This window comes from Meleagris gallopavo, chromosome 22, assembly GCF_905368555.1.
Source record: "Meleagris gallopavo chromosome 22, MGAL_WU_HG_1.1, whole genome shotgun sequence".
NCBI lineage: Eukaryota > Metazoa > Chordata > Aves > Galliformes > Phasianidae > Meleagris > Meleagris gallopavo.
Genome location: NC_139425.1, coordinates 6,140,672 through 6,161,361, shown reverse-complemented (window position 1 = coordinate 6,161,361; position 20,690 = coordinate 6,140,672). Strand labels below are relative to the sequence as shown.

General features: G+C 38.3%; 1 protein-coding gene across 12 annotated transcripts in view; it reads left to right on the top strand.

Moving 5' to 3' along the window:
* Positions 1-20,690, top strand: part of SULF2 (sulfatase 2) — a 137,214-nt gene that overhangs the window by 69,511 nt on the left and 47,013 nt on the right. For 8 of the 12 annotated variants that reach the window (XM_085241998.1, XM_085241993.1, XM_085241999.1 and 5 more), the window contains 3 exons: positions 9,220-9,468; positions 11,062-11,309; positions 17,068-17,307. In XM_085241998.1, coding sequence (XP_085098124.1) covers positions 11,135-11,309; positions 17,068-17,307 — 415 coding nt within the window. In that variant the 5' untranslated portion in view covers positions 9,220-9,468; positions 11,062-11,134. The other 4 variants (XM_085242001.1, XM_085241996.1, XM_085242002.1 and 1 more) reach the window with 4 other exon arrangements.

The following is a 20,690-nucleotide window of genomic DNA, read 5'->3' as shown; positions in this document are numbered from 1 at the left end:
AATGAGAGCCATGCCAGCTGCTGCTCAGTGAACATTTCTCACAGAGTTGCTACTCTGTTTCTGATGGATCAGTTCTGACCTTCAAGGAATGTCTGCAAAACACCTTCAAAAGAGAAGGTTCACTTTTAAAATTCATTACTCTCTTAAAAAGAGAGAATGATACTTGTTAGAGATACTGGTTTTGTGCATATTATAATTTTCTAAACCCTTCTGAGACCCTTTACTAATGTTAAATTTACAGAAAAGAATGAACACAGTAGTTAGATGAAGTTGAGGCTTGCTGTTCTATCCATCTTGTATCAGTTGATTTTTCACTTTCTAATCAGAAATACGCACTTTTTTTTTTGTTACATACTTTACTATTTCCTTACAAAATCTTACTGAAATAAGGACAATGGCTATTGACTTCTCTAGGAGAAGTTTTAGTAGAAGCGAATGTAAGCATTTGCTGAGGAAGGAGAGCAGTAGTCGGTAGTTAACTGAATACATCTTTCTGATCCTTATCCCATTGCTTCATATCCATACATCTTCAGCATTGGAGTAAGAGGCAGCTTGCACGCCATACTGAAATGTTGAAAGCCTACCAAAGGAAATGAGATCAAGATGTTTAAAACAATACACATCTGAATTCTTTATGAAAAGAAAAATGATTTATTAAAAAGAATATTAAATCACTGTTGGCTTGCAAACAACTGTTCTAAGGGTAATTTATAAGTAGGGAAAAAGAAAGGTTGTTTTTTCACCATTTGTTAGAGGAGCTGTGTGACCAACAACAGTTCATAGTTGTAGTGATATTCAGATGCATCATTGAGGCTTACTAATAATACTAATGCTCAGTACACGTTAATTTTGTATGTGCAGTTCAGAATCATTCTAATGTTTGCAGTGAATTTCTGTTTAGATTACTGGAAGCTTTGTTTTGAGTTTGATATCCATGTAGATGAACAATCAGTGCACTGGGATGTTACTTTTGTTATTGGTACAACTTTCCAATCATCTTCATTGCTTCAATATTTCACTAAATAAGTTGCATCCACTGTCACGAGCTATGATTAAGATCATTTGATTTATCTTTGCCTAGAAATTATTTTCTCTTGACTTTGTGAACTCACAGCCATAAATGAATCCTATCAGCATACTAAATATGTATTTTCATGCTGAGGAGCGAGCAGAACAGATCCACTGCTTAGCATTTGGAGCAATAGAACAAGGTGAAACTTTCTCCTTGCTTTTGTTGGCTGTGTTAGCCTTTTCCATTTTCATAGCACCTTGAAGCATATTAACAATTTTATTCTATAGCATGAGTGCATATTTGTAGGAAACATAACTTTGAAAGATAAGAATGGAGCAGTTGCCCACAAAATCATTTTGAGCTGCATCTGCAAAGCAATCTATATAGTGTATGGGATGATAATACTGAACGTTGGGTCTCATATTTTGCCTTCTTAATAGTACTCTGAATTGTTGTTGAAGCAATATTTGCATGTTTTATGCAACTGAAATGCTGTTGTTTAAAGAAATTATAATATTTCTATCTGGAAAATATTTAGTTAGTGTAACCTTGAAGTGATTACAGTGGTATGATGCCCTGAGAAAATGAAGGTGATGTCAGACTTGTATTCTGTTGCTGGTTTTTCTAAGTTTTTAAAGATGAATCTGAGCATCTGTGTCTGAATTGAAAAACAGGAAAAAAGAGAAGAGATCAAAATGACCAATGATTTGAGTGGTTTACATACGATGAATAACTACAAAAATAAAGGGTAGCAGGAAGAGTTGGAAAGCACTGAATGAAGTACTTACAAGTTTGCAAGTCAGCTGTTCTATCTCTGGGAACATGAGCAGAGAGCAATATTTGAGTTCTGAAAGCACATTGTATTTGGCAACAGTGAAAAAGACGTCTCAAGTATGTTCTTTTTCTTCCATTTATGGAGTTGGTTGGTTTGATGTTTAGTGTTGTTTTTTTTTTTTGTTTTTTTTGTTTGTTTTTTGTTTTTTTTTTTTTTAGATGACTGAACTCTCTCTGACTATCCTGTCATTTCTGAGAGTTTCTAGATGTGCTGCTTCTCCTGTTCCCAGAGCTCTGTGATGGGGCTGCAGTTGCCCATGCCTGTTTTCTCCACCCTTGGGTACAGGCCATTGTCCCTGAGCTGATGAGAAGATAACAGTATGGATCCCCCCTATCTGCCAGCTGGGTCAGAATGGCTCCCCTTGGTGCCCAAATCCATAGAGCAGTAAATATTCCAACATGAGTTGTTCAACGTATCTTTCTGTGCCATGCTACTTCAAAGTGAGGTGTGCAGGGAAACTGCAGGTTTAATTTTGAGAGGGATCGTTGCCTAACAATGTGGATAGACATGATGGTATTAAAAAAAAAAAAAATAAATGCCTGCACATCTGTTTCCTCCTAATTTCAGTAGGTATATCCAGGGATTTTACAGACTAATTGTTTGTGTAATCAGCAATATTTGTTGTTTTGAAGTACAATAAAATAATCCAATCTGTTAAATGACGTGCTATGAGAGCTGACATTTATTTGGTGATGTGCAGTGAGAAAACTGGGATTGAAAGAAATGGACTTCCTTCTTCATTTTAGCTCTTGGACTCCTGATTTTTTTGTGTGATGGTCTGTGTATACACAGAATTATTTGACAGCTAGTGAGTGAAGAGGATTTATTTAATTTAAAAAGTATAAACCTACATCATTCCTTCCTCCTTGCACCAGCAGTCTTTCAGGCCTTCTTGTTTTACCAGTAACTTCACATGATTTTGTTGCCCGAGACTTCAAATAAACCACAGTGTTTTAGATGTGTCTGTATCCTTTGAATTTTTGGCACTAGGAAAATGAGCTGAAATTGCTAAACTGCTGTAACTTTGGAGACTGTTCTCCAAGTGCATATAATAGTTATCTATCCTGTTTGTAACAGTGCCAAAAGAAGTTATTTTGAAATGCATGAGCTGGAAACCCCATTCTCTTCGAAAGGAAGCACCTTTCACTTTGCAGGGTTGTCACAAACCAGGGGGTATATTATCCTCTTAATGCACTTGCATAACTGCCATTAACATTAATGGAAATTACATGCACTGACTGCGAGGTGAATTTACCCTTTTGTTGAAATGAATGATCTGCTGTGACAGATTTTCCAGTGATGCTAAATCAAATTTAGATTGCTACACCGCTGCCACTAATGCACATTTTAGTGTCTTTGTTGATTGTAGCTTGTTGAAGAAAGTTCACAATGAAACTTTATAAGGTCATGAGTTCCGTATGATCGAAAATGCCTTTAAAAAAGGAGCGCGTGCTTCCTTCTTTAGTGCAGTCTGTGGACCGCTGTGGTGTAGCAAACTTTGTGCAGCAAATCTCCTTCTGACTTGGTAGTTACTGTTTGCAGTCCTTCTAGAGCTGGTTTGTAGAATCTGTGCATTGTAGGCATGTTGGCCTGTGGTTGGGACAGAGGAATGCTGAGTTTCCTGGTTTGTGTTCCTGACCTTGCTGCTGAATGTCTTTTTGGCTCTGTATGATTCATCTGCCTTATCCAACTCAAGTTTGTGTCTAAAATATGTGGAAATGGATCACCATGGCTCACAGGTGTGTTGTAAAACTTAATTGGCTGTGAATTGTTTTATCACATGATAGAAGTCACTGCTGAAAGGTCAAATGCTATCTTAAAAAGCAGTATAACAATCTTATCAAAATGTCAGCAACACATAGCCCCTGTTTTCCATACACCTTCTGCATTAGTGTAACTCGCTGTTCAGGAGTGGTGTACTTGCACTAAGACCATTGTATCCTTGCAGCCCCTGGTGTGGATGCGGTTGTACTGACACAAAGTGCTCCTCTTGAGCTGTGGTTCCTGAGCACAGCTGCCAGGTTCCCCCGCCGTGCTGCAGCTGTATGTGGGGGATCTGTGCTGCTTCAATTGAGCTGATCCAGGGTCATGCTGAATGTAGTGAAGAATGTGGCCTAATGAAAAAGGGTCAGGACGATTAGCCTTCTCCTGCAAAGTCAGAATTAGGTCATTGGAAGCAATGTTTGTTTTTAGGCAAAAATCCAAATAAATCATAAACTAAATGAGTAAATTTTCATTTTCTCTAATATATCCTGCGTGGCTTTTCAAAATATTTACTTCTCGAACAATTATGGTTCTTCCTACACATCTGCCCTGTGCTGACTTTTTTTTTTCTTCAAACTAAAGCTGGCCATTTTCCTTAGGAGTTCTCAGGAACTGTTGTACTCCTGTGCTGCTTTGGACTTCAAGTAGCAAAATGATGGGATCATCTTTTTCTGCTCAGTCGCTTTCTGCTCTTCTTGCCCTGATTGTTCTTGCACATAAAAGCTGTCCTGTTTGTTTTCAACCACGTAACACCATTTTCACTTAGCATCATTTAATCCTAAAAATAGTGGCATTAAACTTTTTTTATTATTTTTAGATGTGTGCTTGGAACTTTATGGTAGAAAAGGTGGAAGCTTAGAGTCAAGGAATTTGTCATCTGTGTGTAATTCTATATTGGACATAGTAATAAAGGGGGAATAAGCTCAGTGTGATATTGTCACCAGTGTAAGGTTTGAAGAAAAATAGGCTTTTTGTAAAGTACCAATAAATCAGTACCTTTGAAAGCTGTTCTTAGACATTCCCAAAGAATCCACTGGAGCTAATCTGTATTTAGATATTTATTTGAACATCATTACTGTTCCTTGTATGATGGATTTTTGTTTCGAGTCACCGCCTCAAGGAGCTCAGCGAAGCCTTTCTCCGTTACTAATAAGCACTATGTCCCTTAATTTCCCTCGCCCAAGTGTAAGGGGCTGCTGTAGCAGGGCAGGGGCAGTGCTCGAGGTCACCTCGGGCCGCTTACGAGCGGACCGCGACCCACGAGGGGCCATTAATTCCCTCTCCCGCCCCCCGCAGCCTTCCGTTTGCCCGGTGGGCTCTGCGCACCCTTCCCCCGGCGGGGTCCGGCCCCGGGGCGCAGCCACAGCCCGCGGAGCTGCCGCCGGGCTCGGGGCGCGCTGCGGCCGGAGGAACAGGTTTCCTCTGCGTGCCGCCGGGGCGTTGCGTCAACGCCAGGAGGAGGATCTTCGAGGTAAATGAACTTTTTAAACGGGGAAAGGAGAAGGGAGAGGAAGAAGGACGGGGCGGGTGGAGCGGAGCACCCGCCCGAGCGCTTCCTCCGAACGCTCGCTCGGAAGCGGGCATCGGCCGCTGCCCGAGGATGCGCTTCTCCGCCGCGGCGCTCCGCGGGCGGCCTGGCAGAGCGGCGGCACGGCGCGGCTGAGCCCCGGCTCCGCGGTGAGAGCGCAGCGGGGGAGGGGGCGGCGGCGCCCCGCGGCTGCGGCTCCGGAGGCCGAACCGGGCGGGGAGCCGGGGCGGAGGGGCTCGCGGTGTGTGGGGAGCGGCCGGGGCTGGAAGTTGTGCGGGGCGTTCGGAGAAAAAGGGCCGGGAAGGCAGACGGGGGCGATGCGGTGCGGCCGTGCCTTCGGAAGCTCCCCGCGGCCCCGCCGCCCTTCAGCCGCGGTGCGGCGCGGAGCGGAGGGCGCTCGGTGCGGACATCGGCAGCTCGGCACGCGGCGGGCGGTGGTCGGGAGGAGAAGAGTTGGCACATAAGTGATGCTGTAGCACTTCGCTTTCATAAGTCATCGCGTGCATCCGGGGAATGCGTGTGGCTGAACGTCTGTATGTGTTAACGGATGTATATTCGGAGCAGGGTTCGTTTCTATATGTAGCTGCAAAAAATCTGTTTACTTGATAGAACGTTTGTGTCAGAGACTGTTCTTGCTTACCTTTTCTATCTTCATGCTCTTGCATTCATTCCCTTCTTGTAAGTCTGTGGTTATTGCTGTGCATAGCACAAGTTAATGTAATTATCTTTAAAATCAGAGTGTCTTTATGGTTTATAAAGACGTGAGGTAATAAGTATAATAGGGGAGTAATTCTGAGTCTCTTAGAAGTTGTTGTTGGGCTGTTATCTGCACGTAGCGCAGAAAAACGTGTTTGTTAGTGTGGATTTGGGGGATCCAATTAGCAGTGCAACCTACCTGAAGGCTTATGAATGTTGTGACTTACAGGAAACCTGTAGCAAAATGTGTATGTGGTGAATAGGAAGGATAGTATGGAGATGTGAAGGGTATATTATGTATTTTAAAACATTTTTTTAAAATGAAGTCCTACGAAAAACTGTAACTGAACACTGAATTCAATGTTAGTTGAAAGGAAGTTGCATAATAAGGAAGAGATTCCACAATGAATGTAGGCTTCCCTCTGATAAATATTTAGCTTTAGTATGGAATTCACCAGCACAAGGAAGGCAGTTCAGGAGAATTCATCCGCATGGTAATCCAGTGCCCTGATAAGTCTGGGAGCTCTGTTCCTGAGTTCTGAATAAATGTTGGTTGCTTGTGAAGGAAAATAATTGAGCCACAGTTTAGATAGGTAAATCAGCATGGCTGTCATCACTGAGAGCCACGCTTAGCTGTGCTTAAACTTCGGACTGGCTGCAGGAAAAAAAAGAAAGAAACAAGTAAGTGCCAAAGCAGAAGAAGCCACAGAATGCTGTTAGATTACAGCATGAATGATAACTTCAACCTTCTCCTGAGAACCTGGTTGGATTACCAGCAGAAATCTTCCCAATTCACAAATCAAGCTGTTTTTATCTCTTACAAACAAAATCTAATGGTTTCAAGTGATGGCTGACAGCTTCAGTGAAAATGGAATGTCATAACCAAACCTGATACGTACAGGAGCAACTCGAGAGTTAAGAAAACAGCAGAGCGGCTGAATCCATTTAACTGGCAAAGTGGTTTTAATTGGGTTGGTTGCTAGGGAATGGATCTGCCACCATGTATTTCAATGACTCTAAACAGTGGACAAATGGCACACCTAAGTGTGCTTGAATAATGCACCTGGTATTGGCTCCAGCTGGATGTGAGCAGGTGTGTGTCGCTTGTTGCTAACCTGCTTTCCCTTGCTGTGCAGTTCCACTTTGTGGCTCTCGTGCTGTTACCCTGTTCTATTGTGGCTGCCTTACCAATTCTGTATTTAGTGTTTTGCAGTGTACGTAAAAAAAAAAAGATAAGTTCCTGTAAGCAAAACTAGAAAACAGCTTTGTAGAAAGAGTCTTAAAGCGGGATTAACTTACATATTTGATACGTGAATTAATTTGGTATCTTTGTGCTTTTTCTGTTCCAGTAGCAGTACTCCTGATTATATTGACATAACGTAATTGTTTGACTTCAGTGAAGTTGGACTAGGTTTGTGCACGGGATAGTTGTGCGGCAGGTATTAGCAAGGCTTGGAGCTGCACTGTGTGCTGGCTGCTGTCAGCTACTGGGTTGACACGCAGTGATGTTACATCTGTGCCAAGCAATACTAATCAATAGCTTGATAAAAAACACCATCTGGGGATAGAACTGACATCAGTCATCCTTGTGCATCCTGCCTGTGCTGCAGTGGAACTGACGATAATTACTGAGGGCAGTATTAAAAAGAAGTTGTCCTTCCTTGGTGTAAATGTTACTTGGGAGCAGAACTTGTCTCTGTTCTTTTATAAATAGAATAAAAGCACTAAAATCTTCAACTTTTGTAATGTGACTTAGCGTAATGTTCTGTGCTGCCACACAGGAGAACTGAGTTTGGCACTATTTTTATTCACCATACTAGCAGGAGTTAAGAACAAAAAAGGCAGCTGTATCTAATTCAGGCTACAAAGGGAGTCGGGGACTTGTTAAACTTGACCATAAACCCTAGAAAATAAGAGGACCAGACTTTCTCTACTGTAGCCTGCTTGGAAGTTGTAGACTTGATAAAGCTGAGCTAGGTGACCCAGCTGCAGAGTGTTTGATGCATTTCTGGTAGCACTTCCCTAAATATAAAACAGGAGTGGCCAGACTTGTCAAATTCATATGTGTAATCTGGGAGAAAATAAGAGGCGTACCTAATTCTCATGAGAGCCACTACAGATCAAGCATCTTTAATATTGGAGGATGGCCTGCGGAGACACACAAAGCAGTGGACCATCTGTGCCACTCAGTGCAGAATGCATCATTGGAGTGGGTGCTGTATTAAAAGTGAAGGCAGACTGGGGCATTGCTTGCAGATTCTCTCTGCTACTGTTGAGTCATAGTTTAGCTTGTTGATAGAAATGAGGGAAGAACATTAATGCACTTTATGTCATATTTCCCTCCCTGAAGTTCACTGAAGGCAAAGGGTTAAAAATATCCATCTATATTTGACCACTGGGAGTCCATGGAAGAGACTCTTCTGTTACTATTCTCAGAACTATTTAAAGCTGGCTTTTAGGTTTTACAGCAAATATGCTGTTAGTAGTGGCATGTCTTTCTTTTATGAATACACATTTTAAGAAATAGGTTATTTTCTAAAATTGCTTTAATTTTCTTACCTAGTTACTGGTGTGAGTTTTGCATGTAATTACATGCTTTGAGCTGGTTCCTGGCAGCACTTACCTTGATAATAACAGGAACATAACTCAAAATAGTTGACAATTTTCCATTGAGAAGGGGGATGAGAAAGAGATAACAGGTTTTGGGAGAAAATGCCTCTTGTACTTTACATGAAGTTCTCTCTTCCATCCGCAGCGTCCTCTCAGATAGAACTAATTCTTTTAACCATAAATGTACATGTTTGGTAAAGTAGCTGTGGAACAGCAGTTTAAGTACATCCCTGAATGTGTTACTTATTTATCAGTGAAATATTTAATACTCCGAGCTGGGGACAACTTCTATTTTTAAATACAATGGAATGAGTGAGGGGCAATAAACTTTGAGGAAAAGACAGACTGAGGGGAAAGAGGCCATAAGGTTGCTTCCATGCATTTGTTTAAAAGAAGTGAGAAGAAGATGATCATATGCACAGCACTCTTCAGTGAGTGTAGTTAAGAGCAGATACAGCAAAAAGGGACAGCCTTTCAAAGGCTGCAAGAAATGACAGCAGATGCTGTTATTCAGGGAAGTGATTGGCTAATGTAGAGCAAAAGAAAAGGAAAACATTAATTTTAGACTGTCTGAAAAATAGAAATAATGGAAGCATCTACATTATTCTTTTTTGTTTGCTTGTTTTTTTGTTATGGAGTAATACATGTGGAATAGTCTTTGAAGATCAGAAGCCATTTCTCTACCTCTTCCCCCCAGAAAGCCAGTGTTGAGGAATATTTATATACGTATATCTGCTAAAATGATGTATTTTTTTCCCTCCTGTTTTGAAACAGATCCAGGTTTGCTTCTCAGGCTGCTTTTGACTTCTCTGGACAGTAGCAGTACTCTGAATCTGACATGATTCTTCCCAGTTCTACTGCTGCAGATGGAATTTTGACTACAAGGAATGAAAATTGATAGGACTTATTGGTGCTTATTCTGCTATAGCCTGGCAAGTCTCTGATCAGCAGCAAAGGTACTAAAACTGTATCTGGAATTTAGGAAGCTGGACTTTTCTCTTTCCCTGCCCACTGAAATAAGTGGTAAGATATTAAAATTAATCTTTATTTTTGATGAAGAAAGTTGATTTCACCTGCTAGTGAAACTCAATAGAGAGACTGCAAAGGAAGAAGGATTTTACTTTTCTTCAAAAATCTATTAGCATACATTTTTGGAAAGCAGCCTTAGTAAATATTGCATCATACTATAGTACATATCTGTTGACTTACATGAAAATTAAATACATATTTCTTAAATAAGCATAGAATTTGAGTATAATTTTTCAGACCAGTGGTTTTGCTATTTCATGAGAATTTTCTTAATAAAAATTTATCTCAACAGACACTGAGAGAGATGAAGTAATAATGTGGCTATGAAATTATCTGCTTGGGGAAAAAATTGTTTTCCCAAGTGGCTATAGGAACAGAGTAGCTGATGTATTTATTCGGGTGAAATATACTTGGCTAGGTTCTTTCTACTCAGGCATTTCTGGTCTTTACAAAAAGCAGAGAGCCTCCCTTGTGTCATTATTAATTGATTTATTTTTTTTCCACTGCATTGCAAGAGATCATTGGCAACAGTTCAGGAAGTGGTGAGCAGCAAGTAGGGAACCCATCAGAAACTGACTCATTGATCACTAAGTCTGATGAAATAATTAGTACTTGATCTTTCTCTACAGTTTCATAGCAGTATTTTGACTTCTGAAAGCAGCAGAAGATCCCTTTATAGCAGAAGAAGATGAGTGTAACTTGAGTAACTGAGTGATTTCAAAAATGCTTTAGCATGCTCATTTATTTTTAGGAATCTCCTTGGAAGAATGGCCAGAGTGTCTTTTCTAGCTCACTGGAAGGAGCAGTATCAGTTAGTTTTGCTCTGTTTTACAAACAAGACGAACTGGGGGAACTGTATTTATGGTGAAGTAAAGTCTAAGGCAGTACAAAATATTTCAGTGCATTCTCAGTCATTTGCAGTAGTAGTCTTCAATACTCAATAATACTTGAAAATCTTGGAAACCAACAGAAATGTCAAAAGGAAATCACCCCATTGATAAAGCTAGAGGCTTCAGACAGTATCCTACAACAGTTTCAGAGTCTGGACAGTTCTGTACTCTAATGAAATCTGTAAGTCAAGGCAGTGAATAAGAAATCTTGTAATTTGATGATCTTTTGTGAGTTTATAAATGTGTGGTAAACTCAGTAAATTTTAATACTGCTTAAAAATATACATAGACGTGTTTTCAACATTTGCATTTTTGATGCACTAAGCAAAAATGTCATCTCCGTACATCCCAGAAGCTTAAATAAGGAGATTACTTCTTATGTGTCTAAGCAGGAGTAAGAGTTTGATGCTCTACTGAGCCCTTGAAATTGCTCTGAATTTGAGCGTAGAGTGAAAACTTAATTGCATATGTAAGTAACAGCTTAGGAACTGTGAATGAACTGTGAATTTTTCAAGTTTCTGCTTCCAGATGTTACTTAAAAAAAATACTTTGTTGTTACTTTTTTTTGTCTTGATATATCTAAAATTATCGAACTCTTGCTTCTGACCTCTTTGGAGATAACTTTGTTGTTGTTCCTTTGGGAAGGGGATGGTGAGGGAAAAGTATAAATAAATACGTGTTTCTCTGTCCCTTATAGGATACCTGCAAAGAAAAAAGAAGTGGAAGCCATTAACATACGTTGTTCAGAGAGAACACTAAATCAACACAATATGGCACAGCATAGTGTTGTCCTTGGATTATTCATGATGATGGTTTTATCACTGCTGGATGGAAGTTCAGCTTTCCTGTTAAATCAGCGTCTGAAGGGAAGATTTCAAAGAGACCGTAGAAACATCCGCCCAAACATCATCCTTGTTCTTACTGATGATCAGGATGTAGAACTTGGTAAGAAACCAACGTAATGTAAAGAGAATTTTAGATAATGAGTGCAGTGCTGCTTTTCCTTGAAGCTAGATGCTTGTTTTCAAAAAAATTATAAAATAGTGTCTGTATATCAGATATGGTAGAAGGAACAAGATAGCAAAAGTTGAAACTTGAAACTTAGCGTTATGTAGGTTTCCAGTTGCATGCAGTTTAAGGTAGTCTCTACTTAAAATGTCAAACTTCCTGTTTCTGTGGAAATATGGGATTCCTGTTTGTCTGTCTTCATCTACATGTCTAAACTGTGCTTCTGGCAACTGCAAGTGTAGCCTGGGAAGCTACATGCCTAAGCAGTAGGTTTCAATTCGTAACTGATTATTGCACCAGGTAATTACTCACATTTTTTGTGTAATTGCAGGCATTCATTACGTATACAGTTTTAATTTTAATTACTTAAATCTTACCTAACATATTCATACTATTCTCAGTGTTGTCCGTTTAGATGTGTAGTTAATTACTGACCAAAATTGCTTAGTGTGAAAAGGTTCTGCAGTGCTATTTATGCTATTTTCTACTTATCTATTTAATGCTGTGTTAATTGTTGAAGAAAGGAGATCAAACATGCTTTGCCTAATGATTTGGAACAAAGAATTAACAGTCAGAATTTGGGTTTTCTTGTATTACCTGAGCTAGCTTATATTTACAAAACGTCTTCACTTAGGAGAAGTGATTAACACAATCCAGTTTACATTTGTAATTTCACATTAAAAATACACTTTTATGTGGTTATGAAGCTTGAATTATCTGAAAGATGAGAGCTGCTATATGTGTGGTCTGGTGGGGTTTTTTGACAAGCTGCTATGCCAGATTTCTAGTATCAAGCCTCAAAGAAGAAATGGAACACAAATAGTAAAGTTAATTAACTTGTATTACTTCTATACTTCTCTAGTTGAGAGGTTAATCACATTAACATGGCAATGTTCTGATAGATGCTTCTTTTTTATCAGTATTACTGCATGTCTGTGATATTGTGGTAGGTTCTGGTGGTTGTTTTTTGCTTTGTTTTGCTTTTTTGATGTTGTCACTTTTTTAAGTGACTATTTGGATCACAAAAAGCAGTTTTAATAATGCATACCTAAAAGAACCTACGTATTTTATCTTGCAGGCTCAGAAGGTGGTCCTAAAAAATTTATCATCTTCTATTTTATGCTAGCCTGCTTGTTTCTGATGCAATTGTCTAAGTCCTTTGGGCAGTATATTTCTCTTCTCTGATAACCTGATGCTTTCCAATTTCAAGCATAATGGGCACGTGTCTGCACAAATCAGGATCTAACTAAGGAAAATCCATCCAGTGAAGCTGAGATTAGATATTTGTCATTTGTGACTAGTGGCTTTGTGAGACCCAATATTTGTTTGAATTAATTTCTATTTTGGTCTATTGTCTACTGAGCTGTCCAAATTAATAAAAATTGGTATTTGTGGGGCTTGTGCTTAATGCATTTAAGAAAGATGAAAACAAGATGTGAACTACAAGTAAAAAAAGCTAAGGAAACCTTGCAAGCTGTGACAGCATAGCAGAGAAGGCTGTGCACAATGAAGATTTCAATTACTTGGAGTATTCTCCAACTGGTGGATGTTGTAGCTTTCATTTTTCTACTGCGGTTACATTTGAGTCAAAAAGGAGCACAATGAAATCTCAAGTACTCCTAACAGCCTCTCTAAATTAAATAAATTTAAGGTAGTTTTAACAGTAGCAGGCAGGGTTTGCCAGGAGATGTTGTCTTTTCAAGAAAGGAGTTCAACTTTTTTTTTATTACTGCTGCTGCTAATCAAGAGTTTATTTAGGAATCCAAAACCCAGTTTTCCATTGAAAAAAGGACGAGGCTGGTGAAGCACTGATGAAAAGAGTGTAGAATCTCCACGTCAAAGGACAAGAAGTGTAAATTGTTATGGATACAGATGGAAGAAGGTGAATGAGAACACCAAGATCCACTGAAACATATGTGCTCAGTTGACTATCATTTTAATCAAAAGAGTTGTACTGGAAAGCTGAATAGAAAGAAGAGGAATATATTGATGAGGAGAAATAATTAATTGGAACCAAATACTTTTTCCCCCATTAAGAGCCTTGTAAGTCCATGTTTGTCCCCTGTTTCTCTTATGTAATTAGGTTGCCCACCGTGTTGCTGTGGTTTAACAAATCGGCTTATTATCTCATAGCTGGAGAAGGATCTAATTATTTAGAAAATATTTCAGCCACATTATAGAAATCTCGGCCAGAGGTGATACATATGTTCCTACATGTTCCAATGTGTAAAAAAAAATAGAAGTATCATGGAGATAATGTTTTTTAGTTATCATACATGGAGATAAGTGTCTTAGAGCTGTGTTAAAATTAGAGATAAAAGGAAGTGAAGATGTTTGTGAAAAGGATGTTTAATGAGAATCAAATAGAAGGCTTTAGAGAAGTGTACATTCTGGGATTGTGAACTTACTGGCATATAGATGCTGCTTTTCAAATTGCCCTTCAGAGTTTACTGAGTCACTTGAGACTTGAAAGCTCTTAAACAAATGAAATTTGCTAAAACTCGTGTAAATTATGACCTCTGACAGCAAAACATAGTTAATGAGAAAGTCAATGTTATTTCATGAACAACTGCTAAACTGATAACGGATTTTTTTTGCTAGCCCTGATTGCAGTCTTACTGAGTAGTTAATGAAAGATACTTGTATTTGTATATGTTGTTATATGCCAGTACAGGGTTTTAATAACTCTCTTTCCAATATAACATTCATTTGGAGAACACAATAGGATTAAGCACTGTGCTATATTGGATATTTTTTCTTTGTAGCATCTGTAAATGTAATTGGGTCTCCTGTATTATAGCGTTGCTGTTTTTTCCTAACATACTAAAATGTGAAGTTAGATTCATATGTAGTGGTATGAATAGGATATGTATTATGGATACATTTTAGTTCACGTGAGCTTAACCTCAGTGCCAAGATTCCATTAAAATGCATGCATTTTTAGTGTGCATTCTCCATTAATATTAGTCAAAATATTAGCCTAATCCTTAAAGTGAGCTGTGAAGAGACACTAAATGTAAGGTTTTGGACACTACACAAATTTCAAGCATAATTTCAACCTAGATTTTTCTTTGATTTAAGTGAGAAGCTTGAATGCATCAAATTGATTTAATTGGCTGTTTTCACAGTCTTGTAGATCTTTTGTTTTTGGAAGATAGCATAGAAATTCCACATTTAACTACTAAATCATTTTTATTTATAATCAGTGCTTTTTGACAGGTCACAGACATTTTCTGTATAATATATTGACACTTTAAAGCATGATTTCTCTCGGTACATCAGCTAATGAAACCCCAAAAGATTTTCCAGCTCAAAAGGTGATTTGATGAGGTTCCAGCTGCTGATTAGTACGTAACTAATCTTCTGCTATGGAAAGATCAACTTGTACTTTTTTTCCACAATTCTGTGTTTGTACTGGAGGCAAGCAGAAGAAAATAAGCTTTGGTTGGCTGGTTTCAGGCTGTTTAAAATATTTAAAGCTGGCCTATATAAGATTGCACAGAAGAGTATGCTAGAGTTTTACCTTCCACTGATCTGTCACTCTGTATTAGTTGTCAAGCTAGAGAAGCAGATTAGATGGTAAGTTTTTGTATTAGAGACTGTTGATATATGGGTCCTTGTCATTACAGCAGTTTTATTAAAGACAGTTAGTGTCCCCAAGGGGAGTCTTAACATGTGCTGTTATTTATGCACAGATGTCTCTGTCATTTAAAGGAGTTGTTAAATTGTATTTTAATATTGGAATGGCAATACTTGTTCTTGGGCTAGTTCATAAGATGACACAGAGGAAACATCCACAGTTTTCAGAGACACATGATGTATGACTGACTGTTAACTGTGTTAATGCCTTTGAAGAAATGGAGACTTCTCCCAGAAGGCATGCTTTCTTTTCCCACAGTTATAGAAAGAAAAAAAAAAAAACCAAAAACACACTTGTTTTGTTTAGAACTTCTATTTCAAAATGTGGAATTCAACAAGCTCTGATGGGAGAGTCAATAACTCACCTTGGTTCTTGTGCCAAAGCGACGTGACAAGGATGTACTCTGATCTAAAAAATGTACAGATTTCCTTTCTTTATGTATTATATTCATTCCAACAAAATGATCTTAAGAAAAGTAATGCCATGGCATTTTTAAGATGAAATGACATACATTAGCAATTAACCTCCATTCATGGTTGCAGATAGTCAGATTTCATATATGGCTTCTATATGGCATATATGGCAACCATTTCCCCTCTAGGTTTTTACTCCTGGTTATATGAATGTTCTCTGTATCAAATTGACTTACTGTTGCAATTTCACAATGAAATCCCTTCTTAAAGAGCTTAGAAGAAACCTAAACCCATTATTGACATACAGTTTGTGCCAGATGGTTGCAGGATACATTGATTAAAGCTGAACTATGAATCCAACTCAACCTTGGGTAAGTTAGCACCAACCCTAGTGCAACATAAACCCATATGTTCATGTCTGTGCTCTCTGTTGGCTTTCTCTGCTCATAATTAGAAGGGAATATTGGTGATGGAAAGGTTTGCTCTTGTTTGCAAAGTTGTGCTGATGACAGGTATCATAAGTTCCTTGTGAAGTTGGAATTCTTCAATCAAGCACTCTGATGTTTTAATAATCAAACAGATAATGAAATCGAAAAGTCCTTTTTTTCTGATCTTTGATAATTTTATGGATAAGAAGAACCTCTGATACGGATCCAAGTTTATCTAGGTTTATAATTCTGGTAGAACTAATCCAAAGCCTTGTCTTAAACAGATAACAGAACAGCCTTTTGCCAACAGTGTGTCTTTTAGTAACATCCGGCAAAAAGGCTTTGACTCCCATTACCTTAACTCATCCAAGTCCCTACCAGTTAAACTTGCTTGTTTGTTTTTGGTTATGTGTCCCAACTACTCATCTAAAATCTGACTCTGCAAAACTAAGCCTTGGAAAATCTGGAGAATTTTAGCTAACACCTTTATTAAAAAGGATCAAGTGGTTAGATAGAACACAGTGAGCTGGTTTTGGAAATTTTGAAGAAGGCTTTGTTCTGTTGCTACCTCTTCTGGAAATCAATTCCTGCTAATATTTAATTTGAGAGAAGAGTGCGTTTTATGCAGTAGAAAACTCTAGTAGACCTGCTTGAACAGTGGGTTTGGAGCCATCCCTTCCAGTGTGAACAGTTCTGTGATTACAACCCTCAGCTAAAAGTGTTCTTCTGCAGAAGCAGTAAGTTGGCAAAAGGCAGTGCATCAGGTATCTTCAGAAACCAAGGATTAAATAATGCAAACTTTGGTCAGACATGCTGCACAAAGTTAATTTCACCCTCAGGTTCTATTATCTCAGTCTAATTCACGTTGAGTCTTGCCTTCAGCTACTGGAACAGCACTAGTGGCTCCAGAAAGGCTGTGCAGATACTCTAGGTTAAAGTTAGAAATCTTGAGCTTACAGAGAAATTAAAAAATGTTTATGATCTATGTCAACAGGTTTGAGTTCAATCTTAAGTTAAGACTTGGGTATTTCACCCTTCTCAAAACCATGGGAAAACTTCCTAAGTGGGGGGGGAAGTGGACTGTTTTAGAATTTGGGTTCCCTCTGAACTCACAGAGCTGTTACTACCTGTGGTTGATTCTGATGGAACCCTTGAGCTCTTAGCTTGTATGACTGAAACAAGAAAATATTCTTGAGATGGTTTTCTTTTTCCAGGTTCTATGCAAGTGATGAATAAAACAAGACGTATCATGGAGCATGGAGGTGCTCATTTCATCAATGCCTTTGTGACAACACCAATGTGCTGCCCATCTCGCTCCTCCATTCTTACAGGGAAATACGTCCACAACCACAACACCTACACTAACAACGAGAACTGTTCTTCTCCATCCTGGCAGGCTCAGCATGAAATACGTACATTTGCTGTGTACCTCAACAACACAGGATATAGGACAGGTAAGATCAAAACTGACTCTACTTGAAGGTTCCCTTAGCCTTCTTAGTACAGAGGCTAACATATAATATTTTAGTTTATTTTCATAATGGTCTGCAGCAGTGCAGAATGCCATAGCTTCTATTGTGCGTGTAGGTTGTAGTTTTAGCTTCCTTGTTCTTTTACTTGAAGAACTGTAAACAAAAAAAAAAAAAAAAAGAGGAAAAAAAAACAACACAGAAAAAAGCCACTGCCATCAACCTTTACAAAGAAGTAAATGTGCATGGTAGGAACAGAATGTCTTGTTATAGGTCTAAACCCTAGGACAGCAAATGTAAAATACGCCCTGCTAAACACAAGAGAAGTGCCGTGGAAATAATTTCATGATTTGAATTTTGCGTGGAACAGATATATTAATCAAACTAAGAATGCAAGAGAAGGGTATTCCCCTTCTGTGCTTTGGGGCAGAGCAATCAGTTGGATTGCTTTCTCTAGGCAGTCCATTCTCAGAACAGTGTTCAAGGTAAAATATCTGAGGAACAATCAGCAAATCATGTGTACGCTTGAGAAACAGATATTCTTCCTGTACACAGTGCTCCTTAGGAAGAAAGATCCTGTAGAAAGGATTTCAGAAAATATGGAGCACTTGTTTCACACTTGTTTCCTTACTGCATTCTCTGTACATGAGATTTAGATTCTTGCCAATTACAGGGTTTCTGTTGCATTTTCTGCTAAATAAATGCTTTCTGCCATGTCAAAAAATAGCCACGTTACTTGTAGTATATCTGCTGTAGTGGTACAGTTATTACTGGTAGTGCACATTCATGCTTTGAATTTATAATGTGTGAGGCTTGATCTTGATGGTGCTTCCAGAGTATAAAATTTAAATAGTAATTGCAACAAGATCCTTTTTTGTTGTTTTTAACCATTCATGTGTGTTGTGCGTGCCACTACTGTAAAGGTTTGGTCTTAAAACAAATAGGTAATTTCCCTGTTTTGTTTTTTAAAATAAAGACTTGAATTAATGTGGAAAGAAATAAATTAGGGGAAGTGCGCATACTTAGTTAATTGGTTGCTGTTTCCCTCCATTTATCATTCCTGGCACTAATTCTGGTGATTGTATGAATACCACACCAAGCGTTATTCTTCATAGACTGTTTGTTTTGTGTTGCTGATATTTGTTTGTTGTAATATTTTTTTTATATGTAGCAGCTCTATTTTGAGCACCTGCAAGGTCTACCAACTTCTACAGCTGTTGCAGATATCCTCGTGTTTAGGTGTTATATTTTTATATTAATGTTTACATTTGGATTCAAGATTTATATTGAATCTCTATTTTCTTTCTTTTTCTGTGAAGTTGCAAGCTAAATGCATTGGAATATGAGAAATAGTTTTACAATTATGAAGTGATCTTAAGGTGTAAATGAGATCTTCATTCACGTAGCTCAACATGATATATTATTACAAAAATTTAAATAGATACTGCCATTCCTGAAGGTTGGTGTTAATTTCTGGTCTCTGAATAAAACCTTGTGGTAACCAATATGAGGGATTAGTCAGCATTAAGGAAGTGTTTATTTTCACCTGTTATTTCCAAAGATCTCAGCAGATTTACCTGTTTGAGAAACAGCAGAAAACTATACTTTTGAAATACAATTTGCACAATTCCAAAAGTAGTGCGCTAAGGAGAATATCTCTGGATGTTATGATCAACTTCTGTGATAGTGATATGGGGTGAACATGACTGCAGTAAAGGAAGATCAGGAAGCCACATGAGTTAGTTTATAGATTTATTGATATATTTAGAGGTCCATGGTGTTGCTGGCATAACCTGCAAATACACACTTTAGCTTCCTACTGCTTTTATTTATTTGTTTATTTTCTTGAAGAGGGAAAAGCAGTCACAGTGAATATGATTTTTGCAGGTTTGTGCTTAATATGTAAGCTCACAGTCTGAAATGGGAAAGCTGTCATTTTGGTGGAGAGGTTGTTTTTCTCTTAATTCATAAACCAAACCTCCCTGTGTTTCCCTTTTATGTTTTCTTTTTTATTTGAACTTGAAAGGAAAAACTGTTCTCTCCTACTGCTTTTAAGCTTCCCTTAGTGTTGTGTTGATTTTATTTTATTTTTTCCCCCTTTTCTGTCACTCATTTCACATTTCCTTGCTCTTTTCTCTGTAATGCTGATCTCTCTGTGTTTTATTCTGTTGCAAAAGACAATTCTGGTCATCCTGCATTGTAGTATTTTTCCTATGGCGTTTGTGGTTTGGATTCTTATAGACTTTTGATGCTGTGGGCACCTTTGGGAAACATGCTGATGGTTTGCAGGCAGGAGGGATCAGTGTGGCACGCGATTCTCCTCCACAAGTTTCAATAAGATGTGTGAGAGAAGATTGAAAAGGTGGGACTTTCCTTTACGTGCTTCTTAGCTTCAGCTTTGGTTGCCACCTTTGTGTTATTCAACTTTAATACTTCAAAAAGTTTTACTAACCAATGACTTAGCAGTATAGAGGTGAAAGTAAGATGCTGAGCTCAAGGGAATTTCTGTCTCCACATGTAAGTCAGGATTTTGGCCCTCGTGTAAGACACACTGTTGCTTTATGTGAATCAATTAAATATTGTGACAATGCAATGACTGGCTTGTTCTCCTGCACTGGAAGCCCTTAAGGCAGTAGATGTTAAAGGTATGTTTTCCTCTGCATTAACCAGTCTCCTAGTGTAAAAATTACCAGTGTCATGAACAGCAACTAAAAGGCTATGTTCTCATTATATAGCCAGTACATACAGACACCAGATCTCTAATCTCAATAAACAGTCAGTCTAGAACATTGATTGTTCCATTACATATTGTGGGGAATTGGGCAAGAAAGGCATTTTGTTGAAACAAGCCAAGTCAATTAATGAATTAATCTTTAGAAAAGTCCCTGTAAGCAACATCTGAATTATCAGGAACTTAAACTAGTGGTCACTGATACTTCAACTTAGAGCAAGAGATGATTGTAATGGAAAAGAAAGAGATCCTGTGACAAATGTTTCTGAATGTCGGAGAATTTCTCTGCCAGAAGTTCCTGTGTAAACATTCACGGCAAAGAAAACATCCTGTTTTTGCCAGTATACACATCTTTGTATGAGGCATCTTTCAAAATGCACAATACTTTGTTGCTTGCTTGATTCTAACAACGAATAGCCTTATCAGAATACACATTTAAGCCTTCCCTTAAACGTTACTTAATATAAAAGCTTCTCTTTTCCATCTGCCTGGCTGGCTGAATGATTAGGTCTTAAAGCTGTTGACTGATTCCAGAATATTTTGTCAGTCTTATCTGCAGTCAGGAAATTAAAATACATGTTTTTCTTACTAAATTCAGTAAAATTAAGAATGGTGGGCCAAATTCAACCTTGCTTTT